General features: G+C 39.2%; 2 protein-coding genes across 2 annotated transcripts in view; both read right to left on the bottom strand.

Annotated features, from left to right (window-relative positions):
• The window catches only part of TYRO3 (TYRO3 protein tyrosine kinase), a 105,092-nt gene extending 89,657 nt beyond the window's left edge, over positions 1-15,435 (bottom strand). Inside the window, exon 1 of the mRNA XM_087875829.1 lies at positions 15,345-15,435. The gene's annotated coding sequence lies outside the window, so the exon portion shown is untranslated. The remainder of the gene's footprint in view (positions 1-15,344) is intronic.
• LOC117666102 (transmembrane protein 151B-like) lies at positions 1,155-15,624 on the bottom strand. Its single transcript, XM_034418623.3, has 2 exons — positions 15,345-15,624; positions 1,155-3,045 (listed from the first exon to the last, which is right to left on the bottom strand). The coding sequence occupies exons 1-2, from the start codon at positions 15,435-15,437 to the stop codon at positions 1,624-1,626; spliced, it is 1,515 nt and encodes a 504-aa protein (XP_034274514.2). The 5' UTR covers positions 15,438-15,624; the 3' UTR covers positions 1,155-1,623.
• Positions 15,625-24,716: the final 9,092 nt, after the last annotated feature.

The following is a 24,716-nucleotide window of genomic DNA, read 5'->3' as shown; positions in this document are numbered from 1 at the left end:
GATACTGAGATAGCATTCTACACAATTTGGTGCATTGTGTTGGAGTAGAACTCTTACAATTGTACAATATATATACTGGACATCAGGTTGGTGAAAGCTAGAAGTAAGAATCTAGTGACTTCCTAATATTTTCATAACTGAAATCCTTTATCACTGACTGTACTGTCAATAGGTGTTATAAAAAAACATCTGGAGAGGATTAGATTGTTGACTTCTAAACCACTTGTTATGAGCATGGGGTAAGGTGGGAAGTGAAATAGAGTTTCTTCTAAGTACTTCTCTTAAGACATCTGTCTTTTAAGACACCTCTCTCTCTCTCTCTCTCTCTCTCTCTCCCTCTCTCTCTCCCTCCCTCCCTCACACACACACACACACACTTGTAAATATGTAAATATTCATGAACCTAACTTTTCCCCCCTTTCATTCATTCGTCTCCAATCCTCAAACTGCCTGGAGAAGTCCCTGCAATTCCCTTGGCACAGGTTTTCAGAAGTGATTTGCCACTGCCTCTTTTCTAGGGCCGAGAGAAAGTATAGTCTTGACTTACAACTGTTTATTTAGTGACCGTTTGAAATTGCAACAACACTGAAAAAAATTGATTAAAGGCTGTTTCTCACACTTATGGCATTCTCATAGTCACATGATCAAAATTCAGACATTTTATGACAGCTGCAATGTCCCGGGGTCATATATGATCTCCTTTTGCAACCTTCTGACAAGCAAAAGCAATGGGGAAGCCAGATTCACTTAACAACTGTGTTACTAACTAAGGTAACAACTGCAGTGATTCCCTTAACAACTGTGGTGAGAAAAGTCAAAATGGGACAAAATTCACTTAACAAATGTCTCACTTAGCAACAGAAGTTGGGCTCAATTGTAGTCGTAAATCAAGGATTACCTGTAATGGCCCAAAGTCACCCAGCTAGCTTTGTTCTATAGAACTGCTAACACCTGGATTTAAGATAGGGACTTTGCGTGTCACATGTTTCCACATATTTCCTTAATAGTTTAAAGTAGGAGAGGAAGCAAAGTGTGTTCCTATCTGTTTGACAAAAGAGAGAGAGAGAAAGAGATAGAGACAGAGATGTTTTAGAAGAAAAGTGAAATGAAGCAAATAGCAGAGAGAAGTTATGGAATGATTTTAGGGATAACCATTTTTATTATGTCTTCTGCAGGACACACAATATTTTTTTTATTTTAAAATTAGATAATAAAATCAGGAATCTGGCTCTTATCACCATGTAGCATACACAGGAACCATGTTAGTATGGCATAGGAGTTGAGGTTTATGGAGCTTTTCAGGGGAGGCCTGAATTCAGTAAAGTTCACAAGATAGCCTTAGAAATTTCTCTTACCCTAACCATGAGTTTTAGATTAAAGGGGGATAAAACCCTATAAACTGTAAAAATCCCTGAAGAAGCAATCATATCATGATAACATCCTAACTAACCTACAGTATTTATTGAGACCCTTAGATTCAGAGTTGACTTTTCTTAGATTTCTACATGAATAAGTCTCTCTTTTTTGGAGAAATGGACAATTGAGACTTGAATGAGTTTATGTTGTATGTATTGCTGTTATTGGCAAATAAGTAGTTGCCCTTAAAACTCTCTTAATGTAAAGTCAGAGCGAGGTCTCCAGGCAGGAAGCACGGCGGAGACAGAAGTGCCTTCTTTCCTGACCCTCTGACCTATGCACAATTAGTACTGGGAAAAAACGAGCTTCTTGGTAAGTGGGTGGGTTTTCGTTGATGACCAGTTGGCTAGAGTGGGAGCAGCATTGGTCATCCTGGCAACCACGGTCAGTGATGCTGCTGCTGTGACTTCTCCAGAGTCCTGTCCTGTGAGAGCCATGAAGTTGGCATAAGGAGAAGCGGCTAGTGTTCAGAGAGAGCTGTGAGTTTGCACTGCCATTGTGGTGGGAAAAGATAGAGGAGGTACTGGAGGCATGACGGCAAGTCTCACAGCCATGAGTAATTTCACTGTATCTGCGAATCGAGTAACTGTTGCATACGGGAGAATGGGTCAGGTTCAGAAGCATAGCCTCGGAATAGCTGGGAATCAGCTGGCGATTGGTGCAGATGTGCCACTCAAGCTCAGTGCTGTCCTGAGTGCTTACCCTGGGGATTCGGTATCTGTAGAGGGGCTCCTCTGCCACAGAAGGCACACTGTACTCCACGCCAACAAGTTTCTCCACATGGTAGTGTACGTGTGCAGTCTGATATTCCATGAAGACTCTCAGTGGCCATGAAATCATCATCAAAGCAGCCACCCAGAAAGCATAATGGGATACGTACCAGGGAAGATGTTCTGGGTCTCCATAAGCCATCATTACTTCTTTGAAGTCTATATTTTTGAGTTTCATGCCTTCTCTGATCTCCATGTAATCATCTAGGCCTTCTATTTCTGTGAAGAAATGAGCTCTCTGTGCCAAGTAAGAGTTCTCAGATTCCATGTTGGCAAAACTGAAACATTTCGTAAACTTTAGTCTTGTGGTGGAATACCATTCCAGGCCCATGAGTTCCTTAGATATGTCTTTGAATCCACAGTGGGAGTAATCAAACTCTGCTTCAGCCACATGGGTATTGACTCTCTCATGGTAAACCTGAGTTGTTGTATAAGCGTCACCATTACGATACCGAGTCACCTGCCTTGTCCGTCGGACAAAGTGGTAGCTTATGGCTTTCCACCATATACATGGTGTGGCCTGTTTCATTCTGGCAATTCGATCATAGACACTTTCCACATCAGCTTTGTATTGAAGTTCACTTTTGGTGCGGCAGTGCCAACACTCCACCAAGTAGACCACATAAAGAATAACAAGGAATGCTAATGGAATATACACATAGCCATCCGAGCAAGGACTGTCATGGTAAATCATAGACTTGCCTTTGAAGGAACTATCAAAACTGAGCTTAGTGACTTGTGTGAGTTGGCACCAAGCTATAGCCCCCAGGCAACTATATATCAGAATTGAGAGAAGGAGACACTTCCAGTGAGATTCTCTGCACAGTGAAGAACTCAAAGATTGCTTGATTGGTCTTTGCTGAAAATCAGATAACAGAGAAGAGAAAAGAAAGAACAGAAATGAAAAGAGAGAAAGAGCATTTTTGGTGAAATAATGCAGTAATTAATCTTACACATTTTAAAATTTCATATTTCAGACATAGAAGGCACATCTCATCAGGATTTTCAGGTAGAGGATACCTCAAAATTGCAATATGCCCCAGGGTTGCCTCCTCCAACAAATAAACAAATAATTGCTTTGAAATAATTCAGCATAGTGAAATAACACAAGCATTTTGCAGGATTTGTTAGCTCACCAAATCTGTTCTATTTTACATTAAAATTGTTTTTAACAGAGCGGGGAGTAAGCCCTGTCTGAAAATACCATGTTATCAATTCTTCAGTGTTTATTGTGGATTTGAGTGGACTTGTAAGCTGACATAACTAAGTGACTATTGTAAGCACACTTTACTAAGACTAAGACTTCAGGTTGTTTTTCTTAAATAATAATGTACTATATGATGATTATTTTTAAGAAAACATATGTAATTTATCTAGTTACTTGAAGAGTTCCTGATATACGTCTCAGATAACTATACTTTTATACAGCTTTCAGAATAGATACAACCTAAATAAAAATTTCTAGAATAGAATAGAATAGAATAGAATAGAATAGAATAGAATAGAATAGAATAGAATAGAATAGAATAGAATAGAATAGAATAGAATAGAATAGAATAGAATAGAATAACAGAGTTGGAAGGGACCCTGGAGGTCTTCTAGTTCAACCCCCTCAAGCAGAAATCCCTATAGCACTTCAGACAAATGGTTATCCAATATCTTCTTAAAAACTTCCAGTGTTGGAGCATTTACAACCTCTGGAGGCAAGTTGTTCTACTGATTAATTGTTCTAACTGTCAGGAAATTTCTCCTTAGTTCTAAGTTGCTTCTCTCCTTGATTAGTTTCCACTCATTGCTTCTTGTCCTGCCCTCAGGTGCTTTGGAGAATAGCTTGACTCCCTCTTCTTGGTGGCAACCCCTGAGATATTGGAACACTGCTATCATGTTACCCTAGTTCTTGTTTTCATTAAACTAGACATACCCAATTCCAGCAACCGTTCTTTATATGTTTTAGCCTCCAGTTCTCTAATCATCTTTGTTGCACTTCTCTGCACTCTTTCTAGAGTCTCAACATCTTTTTTACATCATGGCGACCAAAACTGGATGCAGTATTCCAAGTGTGGCCTTACCAAGGCATTATAAAGTGGTAAATTTACTCTACCTCTTGGCCTTGAAGTTTATTCTTGACTCAATTGATATCTCTTCCCTGAAAAATTCTGGCTTCCATTTAACAACCACATAAACTTAGCTACTTTTACCTTGCTTAGATTTGGGAGCGGGGAATTACAGGATGTAGAAAACAGCGTATCTAGCATGTAGAAAGCTGGAGGTTTCAAATCTCCTGCCCTCACCCAAAAACCTTCTGGGTCGTCACTTCAGGGCCCCTCCTCTGAATTGGGGGGGGGGACACAGATATGCATTCTTGCTGCTACTATACATCTTCTTTGGGGCACCTCACCTAATGTCTTGCCCTAATCCAAGAGTATGGAACAAAGAAGGTTCTTACACCCTATGTGGTATTTTTAAGATAAAATGAAAAAGTAAAATCATTTCAGTAATGTTAGGAGTATCACAAGCCTTCTTCATTTCCACAGCCTAATTTAGATAGAAGAGTAGCATTCTTGTCACTGTTACAGTTTGTTGTTGGTTATTAATCCACTGCAGATCTCTCAGGGATAGATTAAAAGACCATCATTTCCCTTCGGCCCACTTTTGCTTTAAAGAAGATTCTTTAAAGCAGAAGTGGGCTGAAGGGAAATGACGGCCAAGTTATACTTAAAGAAATCCTTTAGAAATGGCTCCAAGTTCTTAAAAAAATGGCACTGAAAAAAGTGACTTATGACTGTTTTTCATATTTAAGACTGGCATCTTGGCCACTTTAGAATTACCCAATCTAACAATACAAGCTGCAACAGGACAAAAAGTTATATAAAGCTTGTTATGAACTATTATAAATGAACAATAAATGAATTCATCACATGCAAATCTTATAAACAATTTCCCAAGCTTAATTCTTTAGAACTTAATTAAGATAGTAATAAATTACTCATGGCTTGAACTCTTCATATGGCGTAAAGCATTTTGTTGTGCTACTTTTTTTAGGAAGATAATTCAAATTAACTATCACTCTAGTATGTGCATTAATTTGAATTTTATAAGTATGAAAGTATGGATCAATTGCTCAATTGAATATCAATCAGTTATAGCATTTCAAAATTTCCACCAAAGAGGATAAAAAAAAAGGCTTGTACATGATACTTGAGTTTTAATATATTATGAATAATTATGTCTTATTAATGCTTCTACATTATTCTTTTTGCCACCAACTCCTGAGTTTTTAGAAGTTTTTAATGAGCCATCCAATCAATAAACCAACTACCGTTATCCTGAAAATGCAAGAAAATCTTGACTAATATAATTGAAATAGCTGTTGAATGGTGTCATCTCAATGAGTTCTAGAAATAAAATGAAGAGACTGTACTTCTAAAAGTTACTAGCAAGACAGACCCTATAATTTGGTACAATTGATCCTGAGAGGCAGCAATAAGATTAATAAGACACAGTTAAAGGTACTTTTAAGCTTGCTGTGCAGTCTCTGAACTATTGAGCTATTTTTCTATGAGCACTAAATGTTGTCCCAGCATAAGGACTGAACTAAAATTTAATGGTCATTTCAGTTGATGTTTTTAAATGAAAAGGAACTATTTTATTCTTTGCCTCTAGCAAGTAATGATTTGGATCTACAGTACTGTATTTTCTAACTTTTCAAAAAAATATAATGTCTAAAATGGGATTCCCAGTCTCCTAATTTCTAGTCTGATGTATTAACCAATACATGAAACTAGTTTTCCTAATAAATCATAATGCTATTTATATTTGTTTATAAATAAAGAAAAAACAAACAAAAATTAAAAAATAAATATAAAAAGCAACTTTGAAAAACAAATAACTTCCCCTTTCTTTATATTCCAACTAATTTTCAGTATTTATAAACATTTAGACTGTCTCAGAAACCATAAGGAAGGCTGAGCGCCAAAGAATTGAGCTATAGTGCTGGAGAAGACTCCTGTGAGTCCCTTGGACTGCAAGGTAATCAAACCGTCAGTCCTAGAGGAGATGAACCCTGACTTCTTTCTAGAAGGCCAGATCCTGACGATGAAACTCAAAATACTTTGGCCACCTAATGAGAAGGAAGGACTCACTGGAGAAGAGCCTAATGCTGGGAATGATTGAGGGCAAAAAAAGAACGGGATGACAGAGAATGAGGTGGATGGATGGAGTCACGGAAGCAGTCAGTGTGAGCTTAAATGGACTACGGGGGATGGTAGAGGACAGGAAGGCCTGGAGGAACATTGTCCATGGGGTCGCGATGGGTCAGACACGACTTGGCGACTAACAACAACAAGAAACCATTATTGTCATTGCTTGGGGTTTTTTCTTTTGTTTTGTTGTTTGCGTGCTGCCTTATATTTAGTATAATTTTACTTCTGGATGTATGCTGTTAATTTTGCCATTGCTGCATATCTATCCAGGTTTGAATTTCCAATCAGATATTGTTGATGTTGTATGTTTCTTCCAATATTGGACAAAATTTATGGCAAAGTACTATTAAAGAGTCCTTCTAAACATTTCAAGAACTACAGTCAACTGAACTTAAGTCCTGTTCAGATTCAGGTTCATATCCAGTAGTGGGATTCAACCGGTGTAACAACCAGTTCACTGAGCGTGCACTTTGCAATGATTCTCACATTTCATTAAGCCATGATTTGTTTAAGCATGTTGCACTGAATAAATCTCAGCTAGTTTATTATAAATAAATAATGTATAGGTCATAATGGCCTATAAATAGGTTGCACAGTATGTTTCATAACATGCTATATCAAAACCCGATAAACTATATTTTGGCTGTGCACAATATATGAACTTAACCACTAGCTCCTTCTATAATTGGAAATATGTACAAAGGTCTACCTTACATTAAAAAAAAAGATATATAGGGTGCTTATTGAAAATCAGCTACATTCATGCTGAGGATTATTAACACACAGCTTCCTGGAGCAATGATCAAAGACCATTAATTTTCAGCCTGCACTGGAAGATTTTGCATAGATTATCAAAATCTATGCAAACAGGTCATCAAAAAAAACAAACACTTCAGTGCAGAAAGATACCAAATAATCATAGGAAACAAAAGTAAGAAAAAGAAGGAAAGAAATCAGAAATTAAGGGGAACAATTTACAAATAAAGCAATCAGAGTAAAAAAATGAAACCAGTCCTTGTCCATAAATAGACACTCAGGATGGCACACTATGAAAATTAAATTCCCATTTAAAAACAGTGTCTAAACTTTTTCTTTTTTTTTCCTCAGTAAACTGGACTTTTCTCAACATGATTACGTTGGATCAACTCAATTCTGAGAAAATCTTTTTTAAAAACAATGCCAATTTATCTTATGGTGCTTTTTGGTAGTTTATTCAACTTAAGCATTTACTATTTGAATTATTTCATCCAGATGTTGTCACTGCTTCTGAAGTTCCACAGTGGTGGATACTTTAGGAAGAATTAACCCTCGCTTCAAAATTAGTAACTTTTCTTGTTTAAAGAAGTTGAAGATGATGTAATGAATTGAAATTGAGATTAGTTACTTACATGACCTCTGGAATTATGATTTTGAATGTCCAATCCCACCAGTAGATGATCACTTTAAAGAATATTTAATCCATTTCTTATGACCTTAAAATGAAGTTAATAAATCTTTAAGTATTGGCTACTCTCATTGGGCTATCACATTTTATGCTGAAATAAACAGGATTGTTAATATAATTCTGGATGTTGCAGGATATTAAAATGTTCTTTTTAGCATATGTTAAGAAACTATCAAAATTTAAACATTGTGGAGTTGTTATGGAGAATAGCTAAAACATATAAAACTAAAGGAGAACTAGTATGTTGGTGATTTGTAGTAACATATTTAAATAGATTGTTACGGTCGCCAATATTTGCATTCTTTCCAGCAAAGAGACAAAATAGAAGGTTTTCAAATAATTTGGTCAATTCTTAAAGTTGTTCCAATTATATAATTTTTCAGGCTGTGTTCATTATTACTGACGTTATACTATTTTGCAATAATGTTTAAACAATTATACTTTCCTTCTGATAAGTAGTTTAACACAATCATTTTCTTTTTTAAAACTTCCATGAATCCATAGAGAACAGAACAGAATAACAGAGTTGGAAGGGACTTTGGAGGTCTTCTACTCCAACCCCTGCTTGATAGGTTGGACTGTTTTTTCCCTTTGTGTAAAGACAGATGCAAAAAACAAGTATTTCAGCTTTCTCCCTGTTGCTTGTCACCTTCTTGCCACTTTCTCCCAGCAATGGACCAATTGTTTCCTTGACTTTTTTCTTGTTTTTAACATGTTGGAAGAAGCTTTTTTTTTGTTTTGTTATTTTTTACTTTTGTCGCAAGCCTTTGTTCATTGTGAGCGTTAGTTTTCCTCACTTCATCTTTGCAGACTCGGGCTATTTGCTGATATTCTGCCTATGTTATATGCCCCTCTTTCCACTTTTTATATTTGCCCTTTTTGTCTTTCAATTAGTCAGAGAGTTCTTTATGCAGTCATGCTGGTTTCTTTTGAGAGCTGTTATTTTTCTTCTTCATTGGTATTGTGCTAGACTGGGCTTTTATAATCTCACTTTTCAAAATTTCCCAAGCTTCTTGAGTTGTTTTCCCCTTGAGGATTCTCATACATGGAATCCTTCCCAAGCTCTAAGTTTATTGAAATTAGCTCTCTTAAAGTCCAAGACTCTAGTTTGACTTTGTTCTATTGCTTGTGCTTGCATAATGTTGAATTCCAATATTGCATGATCACTTGCCCCCAAGGTTCCTGTAGCTTCAACACCTATCATTTTATCTCTGTTAGTGAAAATTAAGTCCAATATGGCTGATACCCTTGTGCCCTTCTCTACTTTTTGGGAAACAAAATTGTCTGCTAGGTTTGTTAGGAACCTGTTGGATCTTCCACTTGGTGCAGAGTTTGTCTCCCAGTTGATGTCAGGGTAGTTAAAACCCCCCATTACTATTGTGATGGGCTTCCTACATACCTTAGTTAGCTGACTAGCAAAAAGTTCATCTATATCCTCTGTTTGGTTGGGTGGCCTATAGTATACACCTATGGCAATGTCATTTTCCCCTCACTAATATTGACCCAAATGCATTCAAGATAATTTTCGTCATCATTGTGCTCTATTTCTATAGAGAGTTATTTCTTATATAGAGAGTTTATAATAACTTTCTTTAAACTGTATTAACTTACTTGAGGCTCCTTTTTTTGTTGCCTTCAAGTCAGTCTTGACTCTTGGTAGTAGCCTGGACAAGTCCCTACAGGTTTTTTTGCCAAGTTTGAGGAAGGGTTATGCATTTGCTTCCTTCCCAAGGCTCAACAGAATGAGTGGCCTAAGATCACCTTCATGCCAAAGGCAGAACTAGAATTCACCATCTGCCAGATTTCTAGCCTGGTGCCTTAACCAATATACCAAATTAGCTGTCATTATAAATCATTGTCCCTTTATTTCTCCACTGCAATTCTCTCCTTTTTCTTTATATTTTGCTTTATAATGCCTCATAAATCTGCCTTATTTCCCCTTCTCTCCTTACTATTTAATTGACTAAGACCAGCATTACATGTAGGGACAGTGCTTATCTGAAAGCAATGAGCAATATTTCTGAGCTTTTTATATTATAGGAAATATAATTACCTTAGGTCTCCATTTTGGCAACAGGATGCAAGCTAAGTTAATTTAAAACTTCCATTTTTCTATTTGCAGCATCACATTCACGATAGCTTGTCTCATGGAATAGATTTCAACAATAAGGTTTCTGGTAACCTTAAACCACCTTGCTTTCATCTACTTCCATTAACTCAACTCATTTACTTTCATTAACTAAACATGCATTTGCATTAAAACATAGGAGTTAAGTTAAAAGGCTCTTTGGTTATAGCCATTTAATGCTTCAATCACAAAGGATAAATTTTAATTAAAGACTCCAAAGAGTTATGAGCAGAGCTTTTCTCTATGGATTTTTTTTTTTTTAGTTCTTTAAAAATATAATTCCAGAAAATTGGGAATCATTCAGTATGGAAGGAGGCTGCAGGCCCCTTGCTTGATGTGAGTGCAGTGTGTGCTATATAATAACCCAGTTTGAATAACAGGGTAATTTAAACAGCCACAGTCCCATTTAGTGAGCATAGCTGGCGATACACTGTGGTATCAACTAGGATGAGTCAGTAGTAAAGAAACTACATTGTCAGAATAGTCTGCACTAAGTAGTATAAGACATTGCATTGTTGAATTAACTGGAATGAGCGATCACATAATTATGCTTATCAAAATATAAATGGAATATTGCCACAAGAAAGTGCCATTTGACTTCAAAAGAAGCAATTTCTCTAAAATGAGGCATCTGGTAAAAAGAGAGGTCAGAGGAGAAGTCAAAAGAGCCCAAGTCTTGTCAGGTTGCTTAGGAAGGAATATCAGAATTTCAGCTAGAGCCACTCAGGAAAACTGCTACCAAGAGAGCAATAAAAATATCAAGAAAAAGGTTGGAGAAGGGGGAAAAATGCTTCAGAATTTGCTAAAATAAATCTGCTTAAATAAAACAAGCACCCACCCATAAATATTCTTATTAAGTAATGTTTTGGGAGAGTTGTTTCTTTTTAATCTTGTAAACTGGCCAGAATTACTTGTGTGAGATGGACAGTCGTATAAATCATATAAATAAAAATAAATTAATAGAAAAGGATTGTAGTTTTGTACAAAAGAAACAGAAACAGACAGTAGAGGACAAACAAAGAGATCTTGAAGCACGACTCTGTAATAACATCAAGACTATCCATAAAAGCAACCTGATTAGATGCATCAGAAGTACTATGACAGATAAACAAACATTTGGATAATCAGTTAACAAGGACATAACAATACTAAAGGAGGTGAAGAGATTGCTCGGCAACTGAATATTTTGCATCTGATTTCTTTGTAAAACCCATGCTGAAATGTCATTTTCAGGAAGGGAACCTGTAGAGCAGGATTATCAAACTCCCAGCCTGTGGGCCCGATGCGTCACGTGCTGGCTACGCCCACACCCGGTTTAGCGAAGGGGGAAAAGTTCTGATACGTCAGGTGACAGCGCCATGATGACATGAGTTTGACACCCCAGCTGTAGAGCATAGGCAATTTGCAGTGACCTCAGTGGGCTTATTAATAAACTTAAAATAAATAAATTACGACTCCAGATGCTGTCCATCTGAAAAATTCTTAAAAGAAATGTGGGGATAAAAATGGAAGCAGACCAAGCATAACAACTGTCTCCTTTGAAGCTGGCCTATACTGTGTCATCAATCCTGTGTCATCAGCTAAAAAGATTGATACAGAAATAAATCTTTCTTGGAAGATACATTCCCAATAACATAACCTCCTTCCAATCCTGCAAGAACTTTGATTCGTAAGTAATTGCCTGGTAGTTGTAATTATTTCAAGGAAACAGATATTAAATTTCAACAACTTGCCACCCCCTATTATGGAGTGTGAAAAAAACCCCATTTTATTATCATAGTAAACAAGGCATTGATAATTGAAGTGTTTATGCCTTTGATGTGCTGATCATGGTATACAGAAAATAATTTTCTGTAGAAGACAAAAAAATGATTCTAACTTCCTTTTGGTCCTATCTGTATTTCTTATCTATAGTTGTAAACTAACTTTGTAATCATTCTAAGACTAAAAGCTGGGGCCCTTCTCTTGGCTGTTTAGGAATAAGATGATCACAGTATTCTAAAAAAACAAAAATTAGTTGATACCAGGGTGTCAAACTTGTGTTCTCATGGTGGTGTCACGTGACTTCCCCCCCTTCGTTAAACCGGCATGGGCGTGGCCAGCATGTGATGCATCTGGCCCGCAGGCTGCGAGTTTGACAGCCCTGGGTTATACCTTTCCAATCCTTTGACTCAATTCCTTAAGGTGAGATTCCTACCATGGAACTCAGGTAGGGAATTGCTGTCCTTTTGAGAAAAATATATAATATTGTCCTAATATTATAATATTGTCCTAATATTATAATATTGTCCTAATAATATAATATTATTTTTCTCTCAAAGGATATAAAAGTTATCAATTTAAACTGGTTTAAAAAAAAAATCAGAGGAGATAACAGAGAATTGGAAGTATCTCTATAAAATGATAGAGCCTGAAGAGAAATTAGGGCAACTTTTGTGAAGGTAGATCTTGCTTTTAATAACATTTTAGAGCCCCATGAGACTGCCACTAGACAGGAAGACATCAGCGATCCAATGAAAGTGTTTATGTGCACTTTAAAAGATTTATCCCTTAGCAGACAAGGGAACTAGAGGAATTCTCAAGTTATGGACTCAGAACCAGTTCAGAAAGAGAAAGTGTTGGAATAAAGAGCTATTTGTGCAGTAAAAGAATACCCTAGGTATGTCTGCTGCCTTGAGTTTGACACACACACGCACGCACGCACAGAGTATAACAACAACAACATCAGAAAGGTTCCACAAGAATTCGAGAGCAATGTTTTTAAACTTGCTTATAAATTAATTGGATAATTAAGGTAGGGAATCAACTTATTTTTTTAAATGGCTAATGCCTCTAGATGAGATGGGAGGCACACAAATCAAATCAAATCAAATCAAATCAATCAATAGAAGCAAAAATAATGATTTTTTTTCAAGAACTACAAGAAATCAGTGAAGTAAGGATTAAAATGGCAAATATAATCGTGTAAGCAATTATCAAAAGAGAGAAGTCGGTTTTTGTCTCCTCTCTTCTCTCTCTGGCATTGGAAGTGACTGCCCAGCAAAGCGATGCTATAAAACTTGATTAAAACATTGACCCATTTTAAAGCTACTGTGAAAAGGACAAATTTTATTTGGGTATCATTACACTATTATTAGGAAAATAATATTTTCAAAATCATGGCAATTTAACCACAATGTGTTCAACTAAAGTTTAGATAATGTCTAACATTATGGTTGTGAGACTTTAAAAAAGATACCGTAGAGATGGAAAGGTGTAGAAAGCAATAACCACAATCTAAACACTTTAACAACTTTCATGAAAGGCAAAGTAACCATTTAAAGAGCTCTTTTAACCTTTTAAAAAGGATGGGAGGAGTGATAGAGATCTCACAATATTAGGATGAACTATTTTTCAAGTAAGTTGATGTTGGGAATTTCAGACCAAATGAAAGAAAACTCTATTGCATTATTCCAATAACAAAAGATTGGGGTCTATTCACTTTAAAGTTAGACCAAGTTGTCTACAGATACTAAAATGGTGGTTTATTACTATACTATTATAGTACGATAATATTTATTTTTATTGTTGTTCAGTTACTAAGTTGTATCTGGCTCTCTGCAACCCCATGGACCATAGAATGCCAGCCCCTCGCCCCCCACCCTCCACTGTCTCCCGGAGTTTGTCCAAATTTATGTTCACTGCATTATTGACACTATCTAACCATCTCATCCTTTGCCATTCCCGCCTCCTTTTGCCTTCAGTCATTCTCCAACATCAGGGTCTTTTCCAGCAATTCCTCTCTTCTCATTAGGGGGTCTAAGTACTCAAACTTCAGATTCGGCATCTGTCCTTCCAAAGAAAAATCAGGGTTGATTTCCTTTAGGAATAGCTTTTATTACCAATGCTATTTCTACAACATTAGAAAAATATGCTTCTAAGTATTAATTATTGGAAGCCTAAAGGAAATAGTATGGGCCAATATTTAAAGAATTGTACTGGAACTGGGAAGACCCACTTCAAGTCCATATTGGCTGAAATCACTGGATGCCCTTGGCCAGGCACTGCCTCAGCTGACTGTATTTTACAGAGTTGTGGGGATACTAAGTATGCTGGCTTAAGCTCTTGGAGAAAAAAGCATGGAATACATTAACACATAAAAAATGAATGTAGTGGGATAATAGTGTTGTGCTCACATCCAACAAGGATTTGGCCGGGTTCTCTGTTTGGCCACTGAGCAATTCTTATGTTAGGCTAGATAAGCCCTTGATTTGATTCAGCAACATTCTTTTTTTAGATCTTATTTGGGGCCTCATATACCATGCAGGCCTTTGAATTTACAACGTCAAATTTATGATTGCAAAATCGTTTACAAGTTGATTCTATTAGCATTTTGTTGTTAGCAGTTTGCACCACGACAGACAAATATATCTGCAGTGTGTTTTGTGGATCCAGGTGGAAAACAGATTGGTTATGCTCCATCTATCAGATCAGCACATTTTAGTTTGGAAGCCCAGTGGTAAGAAATGTCACTCAAACCAGCAGCAAAGCAATGAGTGAGAGAGCAACTTGTTTATCAGAGAAAACTCACTCTGGATATATTCATAAAAAGTAGGGAGGGAAACTGGACCAAAAAAAAAAAGGGGGGGACGACGACTCAGGTTATACTTCTCAGATCCTTGAACCTAACAGAGTAAGAATGAATCATATATTCATCCTTACTCCAGAGAAAGGTTTTCAGAACATTGGAGAGATTCCTTTCTCTGCAATTAGAAACGGCTTTAAACTTGATCACCTTTGACTGGCAAAACATTTTGGTTGGCTGGTTAGTGCCCCAGGTAGGCTCAGGGTACTGCTCCAAGGAAGAGAAGTTTACACAACACAACACAACACAACAAAAACTTCTCTTGCACACCCATCTTATCACAAGAAAAAGATGAGTGTGCACACACAACTGCACACACACACACGCATGCACACAAACACGCATTAGAGATTACCAGTACACATCTCCAACTCTCTGTTTTCGTTCAGTTCTACAAAAGAAAATGAAAACGACCCCATCATGCCTTATTATTATTGTTTTTCTTGACCTGTCTATTTTAAACAGCACTTTTGTGTGAGTTTAATGAAGGCCTACTCTGAAAAAAAATCCTAGTGATATCTGTGGTTTTGGTTCCACCTTCCCCTCCTCAATTGACTCTCCTAGTGCCACATACAAGTTGCATGGATACACAAAGTCCCTTCATTCTGGGTTGGAAGATATTCTTCGCGTTGGCTCTTTTGAGGATGGGTGCAATAGTACACGCATCCTCAGGTACAGACAGCTCCGTTTCCCCGACTCGGTCCGCCTGGTGTTGCCCACACACGGCGCCTCAGACCCCCAGACGCCCTTGGCTTCTCACCTCCTCGCTAGCATCTGTAGTTGCAGCCGCCGCCGCCAATGCCGCTTCTGGACTATTTCCAGCGGATGGCTCTGGTTCTCCCTCAGAAGACATCCTGGGCCATTACCGATCTCACTGCCTTCGATCTCTCCCGGTGTTCAATCGAAGGGAAAGTTCCTCCGTTCCTCTCCAGAGCAGCCGACCCGGGCCCTCTAAGGCGGGGTGGGGGTGGGGGGCGGGGGTGGCTGGCGAGGAGAGAGCGGAGGGAATCCACCGGACTCAGCAGCTTCCTCTCCAATTGGTCCCGCTTTCCCTGCGCAGACCAAACGGGAGATCCGGTCCAGGTTTTCGAGCGGGGCGCCTTTGCCGCCAGCCCGCCCGGCTCCCGAGTCAGGTGAGTCCTTAGAGCTAAAGGGGCTCCAGGCTGCTGCGCTCACCTCCTTTTCCTTCAAGTCGGGATAGACTGCGGCTGCTCTTTTAACTTTAGAAGGAAAAGGCGCTGGAGACGCCTCTGGGAGACGCTGGAGAGACGGGCGAGCCAACTGAAGGTCCCTCTTGCTGGGCACGGTGCCGGCTGTCTCTCTCTCCCCCCCTCTCTCTCTGTCCAGAAATCCTCTGCAGCCCCCAACTCTGCAGTGGAATTAGTTGGCTGCCAAGTTCGGGTTTCTCTGTATTTTTTTTATTTATTTATTATTGTCACTTGGCATTCCCGGCTGCCACTCAGAAAGAAGGGAGGGAAACCAAGATGCCTTCTATCTGAAGGCATTCCCTGGGAAAAGCCCTCTCTAGCTTCCTCTTCATATCTCTGGCTGACACGTGTTTTGTGGACACCTTCCTGATAAGTGATAAGGCAGTGATAAGCTTAGGACTGGCAGGGAAAGAGACCCAGGGTTGAAATCCAAAATTTGCCCCTACCGGTTCTGTGGGCGTGGCTTAGTGGGTGTGGCAGGGAAAGGATATTGCAAAATCTCCATTCCCACGCCACTGGGAGGGGGGGAAGGATACTGCAAAATCTCCATTCCCTCCCCCCTTGGGGAAGGATATTGCAAAATCTCCATTCCCACCCCACTCTGGGGCCAGCTAGAGGTGGTATTTGCCAGTTCTCTGACCTACTCAAAATTTCCGCTACCGGTTCTCCAGAACCTGTTAGAACCTGCTGGATTTCACCCCTGGAAAGAGATCGTACTTTTCTGGGACTAGGTAGTCACAACAATCTATCGAGGTTAATTTAAGTCCCAGAAACTCTTCAGCTGAACATTTTCTGTTCTATTCTGACATGTGAACCAGATATCCCTGGGTTTGACCTGTTCCTCATCTCCTTTTGGTGATAGCCAAGTGTTGGCTGTTTAGTGGGGGAGGGGGAGATAGTATTGGAAGGAGGGATCCTTGGAAGGCATCTTAGAACTCTTTTGATCCAACCCCCTATCCAAAGCAGGAAGCCTAATAATGGTTGTCTAACCTGATTTATGACCTGAGGACGAGGTGTTAAATACATTAAATACCTAACATTGACATCCTAAATATAATTTAGCAACTGCCTCTAACTGGCCCTCTATGCAAAGCTTATTCTTGATCTTAACCACATTTGAGATTTATTCTTTCTGCTAATTTATATGATTCAGTTACCAATAGAATCATAAAGAATAATCTTCTGTTTCTGTCTGCCGTATTGACGTAAGTGTATTATATATATAACAAATAGCACTGAATTATCAATGGCATTAATGGATTGATTACAAATGACAGTGGGAATTTTGAATCAATCAAAGTAGAAGGATTCCTATAAGATAAAATTTATGGTAAATTGGCAGAAATCGAGTATAAGGCTGAAACTATTTTTTTAAAAATAAATTGGGATGGGGATCATCAGAAAGTACAAGGAAATTGGAGAGCAGCAAGCAAACTTGGAGATTCAGGAAAAACGGATTGGGGAAATAAAAAATTCCCATATGATTTGTGATCTGTATATATCTTTTCCTATTTCTTGTTGGAGGGCTAAAAAGAGTCTTGTCAGTCAAACAAGAATAACCCAGATCAGTTCATTTTGACTATATGTTTTTTTTCTTTTCAAAATAGAGATGGCAGTCTGATAGTTCATGGAGATGCTTGGGCAACATTTGTTTTGATTTCAGCAAAGCACACAAAAAGATATATGGATTTCTTGCTGATAAGATGGTACAATGTAAGCCAGGGAGTTCTAAAATAGACCCACAGCTGGTTGAGTTGCCATACTGAATAAGTACTCATTAATGGAGTCCAAATTGCAAATTAATGGAGGATGCAAATTGCAAATGGCTCCTTCAGAGATAGCATGATACCAGTGCTAAATCTATCCTTAGACATAAAGCCGGTTTATGAGAAAAACTAGATTATGTCTCAGTTTTAACAAAGAAATATCCTGATGGAATCTCAGTCAATCCATACTAAAATACAGTGCACCTCCTGCAACAGCCAAATGCAGGCTGCTTTATATGTTAGCATAGTGGGAGTTTCAGGGTTCTTGCAGTGCCTTACCTGTTCCTAGCACTGTATCTTTTGACTAGAGAGCTCTGATGTCATTCCTGGGATATGTTGGAAACAGTCTCCCAGCTTAGGAGTCACAGCCCTGAGTGCGCTGTGATATCACTATCACAAAGACCACTTTGGCCTTTACTTTCTACATCTTCTGTTGTTTCTCCTTCAGGCCCTGGTATTTCTCCAGCTTTTTATACTTCTTGTTTCTGATGTTGCTCACTTGGCATTGCTACAGCTATCACCACTGTGATCATCTGGTCCTTATCTACTACCACACTGACTGGTTAATTGGCCAGTACTTGCATGGCCATCTGAATCTGGGAGTCCGGCAGGATCTTAGCCTGTTATTCTCCATGACTTTCTGCACTTGGGAGGGTCTAGCCCAAATATTGTGCAAATGTTCCTATGCGGTGCCGGCTATCTGCTTGTGCTCTTCACGGTATGTTATTCCTGCCTGCATCTTACTGTACACCCTGCCTCTATGTGTTAGACAATCTCTGAGGTCTCTCTGCGTAGTCTGCACTTCACATCCTATCTAGTGTGGTGGACTCAAGCTTCTATAGACCTGATGTGCAGTACCAGTACTTGTGCTGCTATGACTAGTGCCTCATTTCTGTCCTTTAGTCCAGCTCTTTCAGCCACTGGTAAGATTTCCCGATGTCTGCCACCTCTGGCAGACATCTGTTGATGGTATATCCCATGCAGGTTCTTCCTCTGCTTGATCTTCCTCCCATTATCCCATGTCTGTTGCTGCCTTGGGGATGCTGGATGCTGTGGATTTCATCCAGGACAATGACTTTAACACTCCCCAAGACCCTCCCATCCTCTTTCCAATTGGTGAACAATCTCTGGGTGTTGGAATTTGGATGGAAACATCTGTACATTGTGAGGAGCTTCTTGGTCTTCACATTGGCAGCCAGCTCACTATAGCAGCAGGTTATCTGATGATGGGCAAAGTGTAGGTGTTAATGGTGTGGATCTTATTTTTCCTATTGACTTGGCTTTTTAGGATCTGATTTATCTTTTGTCGGCACTTGTATGTTGCTGTCTTCCTTGCCTCTTCCTGATGGTTGCCATATGACTGTGGGTTATCAAAATACGTGTAGCTGGTCTATATGTCTGCTATGCGGCCCATCAGTCTTAACTGCCTTTCTTCTCTTGACTACCATCTGGTCACACTTCTCCAGTCTGAATGACATCCCAACGTTCTCAATGTAGATCCATTTCAGGTAGATCAGCAAGTCAATGTCTCATTAACTCTTAGCATACATTTTGATGTCATCCATGTAGAGAAAGTGGCTAATGATAGTTCCATTCTTGAACTTGTATCCATATCTAGTCTTTGTGATTATTGAGGGGGTTCAAGCAGTAGGACAGTGGATCACCTTGATATTTGTTGCATCTGATAGCCAGTTATATGTGGTGTCTTGAGTTGAACTTTTCAGTATTGTCTTCTATAGTCTTAGTGAGTTCTTGAGGAAAGTGTTCTTAGTGTCCTGTTGGCTATATAGCACCAGGCATTCACAGATCCATGTGTGTGGCATTGAGTTGTAGGCTTTCCTGTAGTCAGCCAAGGATGTGCTCAGATTGGTCTGTCTAGATCAGTGGTTCCCAACGTGGGGCCTACGCCCCACAGGGGGGAAATTTGATTTTTAATGGGGGTAATTTGGAACATTGTTTAAACCAAGTTAATGGCCTTTTAGGATTCCTCTGTGTGAGTAGGAGTTCACTTTTTGAATAGTAAGAATTATATCTCATGGGGGCAGGGGGGGGAACATCAGGATTTTAGCGATGCTTAGGTGGGTCATGGCCAAAAAAAGGTTGGGAACACTGGTCTAGATCTTGAGTCTTGGGCAAGTGCTCTATCTATAAACAACTGATATTGCCTCCAGTATTGTTCCCAATGCTCTTCTGAGATTGCTTATGTACTGTTCCATATCACGGGTGTCAAACTGGATTTCTTCAAGGGCTGGATCAGCATTGTAGTTCTCCTCTGTGGGCCTGGGAGGGGGGAAGAGGGGACAGATGCCTCCTGTAGCACCCTGCCGGCCAAAATGGGGCACAGGCTGGGCCGTGCACAGCCCCCCGCCGCCCCATTTTGGCTGCCAGAGGCACTGCAAGCCGGTCCTTTGCTATTTCCAGGCTGACCCTATGGACCAGATTTAAGCAATCCACAGGCCGGATGCAGCCCACAGGCCTTGAGTTTGACACCCCTGGTCCATATGGTCCTGTAGTTTAGTAGCTATGATGCCTGACAGGACTTTCCATGTCGTGGGCAGGCAGGTTATTGGCTGGTAGTTATTGTGGGAAAACACACACACACACACACCATCCCTCTTCATTGATGTCCTTCAAGCATTCAAATATTTTTGGTATCACAGCAGTTTAGTGAATGATGAACTGGGGCATCATAAGATGTTTTTAGATTTAGCCCAAAGCCTCGAGGCAGAGGTTCTCTCCTTGAGTGAAATGTCATGGCCAAAGTTGGTACAAAATGCATCCAGTCAAGCTTCTTGACAGAGACATAAATTGGTTCTCAATATTAAATGCATTTTTCTGCAACAACATTCTAAAGGAAAGTAACATAATATGGGAAGAAAATACAATAACCCTTTTAAAAGTGAAAAGAACAGATGAGTTGTTTCAGAAGTAGCTCACATTCTGCAATTATGATTGGTTTTAGCATCCCAAGGGTGGAAAGCAGTCTAAAAATTCATGTTCCAGAAAAAGTATTCAATATTCATGTTAAGATGATAATGCTGGAATTTCATTAATGGGATCTCTTATCAGTAGTACTTGCAGCATAGAAGAGCCCTCTTTTCTCCAGAAGTTTTTCTTCCTATTCTAACACACATTAATTATATATTCCATGCTAAATGTTTGATAGATGCCTTACGTACAGGCATATCATACGCAAATGCCCTCTGCTAATTTTATCTCTTAATAGCAGAACATCAGAGCTAGGCAATTTTTCACATGGGTAGTAAATAAGGATGTGGGATTAATTCTACAGATGCTTTCAGAGCATTACATAGCTGGTGCTAACCGTTATCTTCCTCAGCTACTTCAAAACTACAACTGACAATTTAACTGGAAAAGGAGAAATAATTAAAATAATAATTGCAACGAACTTTCTGACATTTTTCATTTTAGTTCATAGATCAAAGAGTGAAGATTTAGTGTTAAGCTTTCAAGCTACTTTAATCTTGCCTGTTTTCAACCATGCATACTAAAAAGGTGAAATACTAATATGAGCCTGCTCCACTCTTACCATAATTCTGACACCAAATGGATTCTGTCATCTTAGTAGCAGTCTTGAGGATGGAGTTCCCAGGAGGGAGGAAAAGAGATTCCAATTCTTAACTTAGCCTATCCCCCCAAAGGCCTCTCTTTCCTGAAAAATCTATTCTTTATTGAAATCTTTGGAAAAAAGATTGGAGAAAAATGTCACCTGGCCAGTCCTGACTTGTTTAGTCTTGACAGAGCCGTGGTGACACAGTGGTTAGAATGCAGTACTGCAGGCTACTCATGCTGACTGCCAGCTGCCAGCAATTTGCCAGTTCGAGTCTCACCAACTCAAGGTTGACTCAGCCTTCCATCCTTCCGAGATCAGTAAAATGAGGACCCAGATTGTTGGGGGCAATATGCTGCCTCTCTAAACCACTTAGAGAGGGCTGTAAAGCACTGTGAAGCGGTATATAAGTCTAATTGCTATTGTTAGCAGTACTTTGGCATTAAATTTTGTCCAATAGTGGAAGAAAGATACATCAACAATATCCGATTGGAAACTCAAACCTGGAAGATATGCAGCAATGGCAAAATTAACAGCATACATTCAGAAGTAAAATTATACTAAATATAAGGCAGAATGCAAAAAAACAAAACAAAACAAAAAATCACAAGCAATGACAATATGATTTCTAAGGCAGTCAAAAGGTGTATAATTACTGTGTATAAATTAGTTGGAATATAAAGAAAGAAGAAGTTATTTGTTTTTCAAACTTGCTTTATATATATTTTGTTTGTTTTGTTTTTTGTAAGTCTAAGTGCTATTGCTATTGCTATATAGGTTCCTAATTTGATTGCTACATCGGTGTTGGAGCTGCTCTGTGTAAGTGTAATGATACCAATCATCAATTCTAAACTGTGGCTATGCAACCAGCATTTGGTTTCCTTTAAATGGGTTCACTGGATGCTTAGGGCAGGGGTTTTTTGAGATATATGATTTATTTATAGGTAGTCCTTGATTTACAATCGCAATTGGTACCCGGATTTGTATCGTAAGTTGTTGCAATCATAAGTAAAGTTGGACCCCATTTTACAACTATTTTATAGTGGTCGTTAAGCAAATCACTGAGTTGTTAAGTGAATCACACAGTCATTAAGGATATCCAGCTCCCCCAATGGGGGTTTTATACTAGAAATTGGCAAAAAAAAGTCACAAATTACGATCGCATGTCTGCAGAGTGCTGCAACCAGTCATTAAATGAGAGCTAGTTGCTAAGTGCCTAAACTTAGCACGCAACCGCAGAGATGGTGCAGGTCAGAGCCTGACAATACAAGGTTAAAAAAAAGAGAAGCTATTCCAAAAAGTAGAAAAGAATAAAGCTTATTGGAAAATCTATATAGACTTCACTTAATAAGCGAAACATTATATCTCCAAAATAATTGATTTAATTAAAGAGTTTAGCTAGTTAAAATAGTACTCCCCCACCCCCCTGTCTGATTCTTAGAGACTGCCAGGACAAGTTCCTGCAGGTTTTTTGGTAGCGTTTTTCAAAAGTAATTGGCCATTGCTTCCTGCCTAGGGCAGAGAAAGTGACTGGCCCAAGGTTACCCAGCTGGCTTTGTGCCTAAGGCAGGACTAGAAATAATTTCTAATCTGATGCCTTAACTGGTACACCAAACTGGTTATTTAAGGCAATTACAAGATTAAAATGTGAAAAGTAAAAAACTTCTGTACTGTCACCTCCTAGTCATATAATGCAGAGGTATTATTATGACTACAGGATTCAACCCTTTCCATCTCCTTTGGCAGATGAGCCAATCTCATAATAGACAGATAAGATCTTTTTTCCCTCTAAAGGTAAAATACAACCATCTTTTAGCTCTGTTACAGAATCCTGATAGCCAGGGGTGGATTCTACTTATCTTTACTACCAATTTGCAACGGGGCTGGACACGCGCGCTTCTGCGCATGCACAGAAGCTTCCTGATGACGTCCAGGTCAGTGGGTGGAGCCTCCCACCAGTTTTACTACCGGTTCTTGCGAACCAGTCCGAACCAGGGGCAACCCACTACTGCTGATAGCTCAGTGTTTTTCAAACTTGGCAACATCAAGATGTTAACCTTAACTAGGGAATTTGTGGCTGGGGAATTGCCAAATTTGAAAAAATACCAAGCTAGCTTTTTGGAGATTCTAAAAATGACTGAAGGGCTGCTGTGAAGGTTAAAAATCTTCTAAACTGAATCTCTTTCCATATTTTTCTATGAAGTCCTTCCTTTTGGTCCACCTAAAAAGATTAAAACTTTTTTAAGAGGAAGAGATTGGATATTGGACTATTATGCACAGCAAAAAATCCATTTGTGCTTATAGAGATGTAGATTGTACAGGTGGTTCTCGATTTATGACCACAATTGAGTCCAAACTTTCTGTTGTAAAGTGAGACATTTGTTAAGTGAGTTTTGCTCCATTTTACGACCTTTGTTGCCACAGTTGTTAAGTGAATCGCTGCAGTTGATAAATGAGTAACCTGGTTGTTAATGTTCTGATCCAGCCTTAGCAGAACCAAGAAACATACTCCTTGTTCCGAAAAAACCCTCTTTATTTAACTACTGTGAATTCATGGCATTCACACACAGAAAAGTCCAGGCAATAATCCTTCCAAGGGTTAATTGCAATAACAGACCTTATCAATCCTTGGATAATTACCAGGCCAACAGCTTCCACTCGCAAAGCTAACCATGATAAGCAAAGAAATACGAACTGTTGTCTCCTGCAACCACCACTCCCCTTTTGCTTCTATTTATTCCCAAGCCAGGGAGGGGCCATTCAACGTCCAAGTCTGCCTTTCTTCCTGAGTCGGCCCCTGTTCCTCAGTTGTTCTCCTCTCCTGACAGTTCTGCACATAGGCGCATCTGGAACAGGCCCCAGCTGTTCTTCTTCCCCACTTATCTCCGACTCTGAAGGCAGCTGGGAAATGTTGGACAGTCCTGGCTCTATCTCTGCTTCCGACCCAGAGCATCCATCAGAGCCTTCCCCAGACTCCAGGACTGGCCCAAGTTCCTCCCCAACCTCCTCCTCATCTGAGTCTGCTGCCAGCAGAGCTGGTGGGCCACAACAGTTAAGTGAATCTGGCTTTGCTTGTCAGAAGGTTGCAAAAGGGGATCCCATGACCCCAGGACACAGCAACGGTCATAAGTGTGAACCAGTTGGTAAGCATCTGGATTTTGATCACATTATCATGGGGATGCTTCCATGGTCATAACTGTGAAAAATGATCATAAGTCACTTTTTTCAGTGCTGTTGTAACTTGGAATGGTCACTAAGTGAACTTTTGTAAATCAAGGACTACGTGTACATCTTGAGTCTACAGACTGCATGCTGGCTATGCTTTAAACAATGCCTTTAATGCTACACTGTAAGCAAAACTAGACTTTTACACAACAACTCTTCTGTAACCGCCTAAATGGTCTTCCTCTTCACACTTTTCTAAAATTGTTTTTCAAAGCTACAGAGAAAAATGACACAAGAATCAATTCAGGAAATACCTCAGTGGTGTCTTTCAGGATTAAAGAGGTTCAGTTATTTGCAATCAAGAACAACCACTACCATCATTTCCAAGCTTCAGGACCAAGATTGGTTGCCAGATCTTAGTT

Source organism: Pantherophis guttatus, chromosome 1 (assembly GCF_059756535.1).
Source record: "Pantherophis guttatus breed Tessera chromosome 1, ASM5975653v1, whole genome shotgun sequence".
Lineage (NCBI taxonomy): Eukaryota > Metazoa > Chordata > Lepidosauria > Squamata > Colubridae > Pantherophis > Pantherophis guttatus.
The sequence above is the reverse complement of the archived record's forward strand: the minus strand, read 5'-3'. Positions and strand labels throughout refer to the sequence as shown.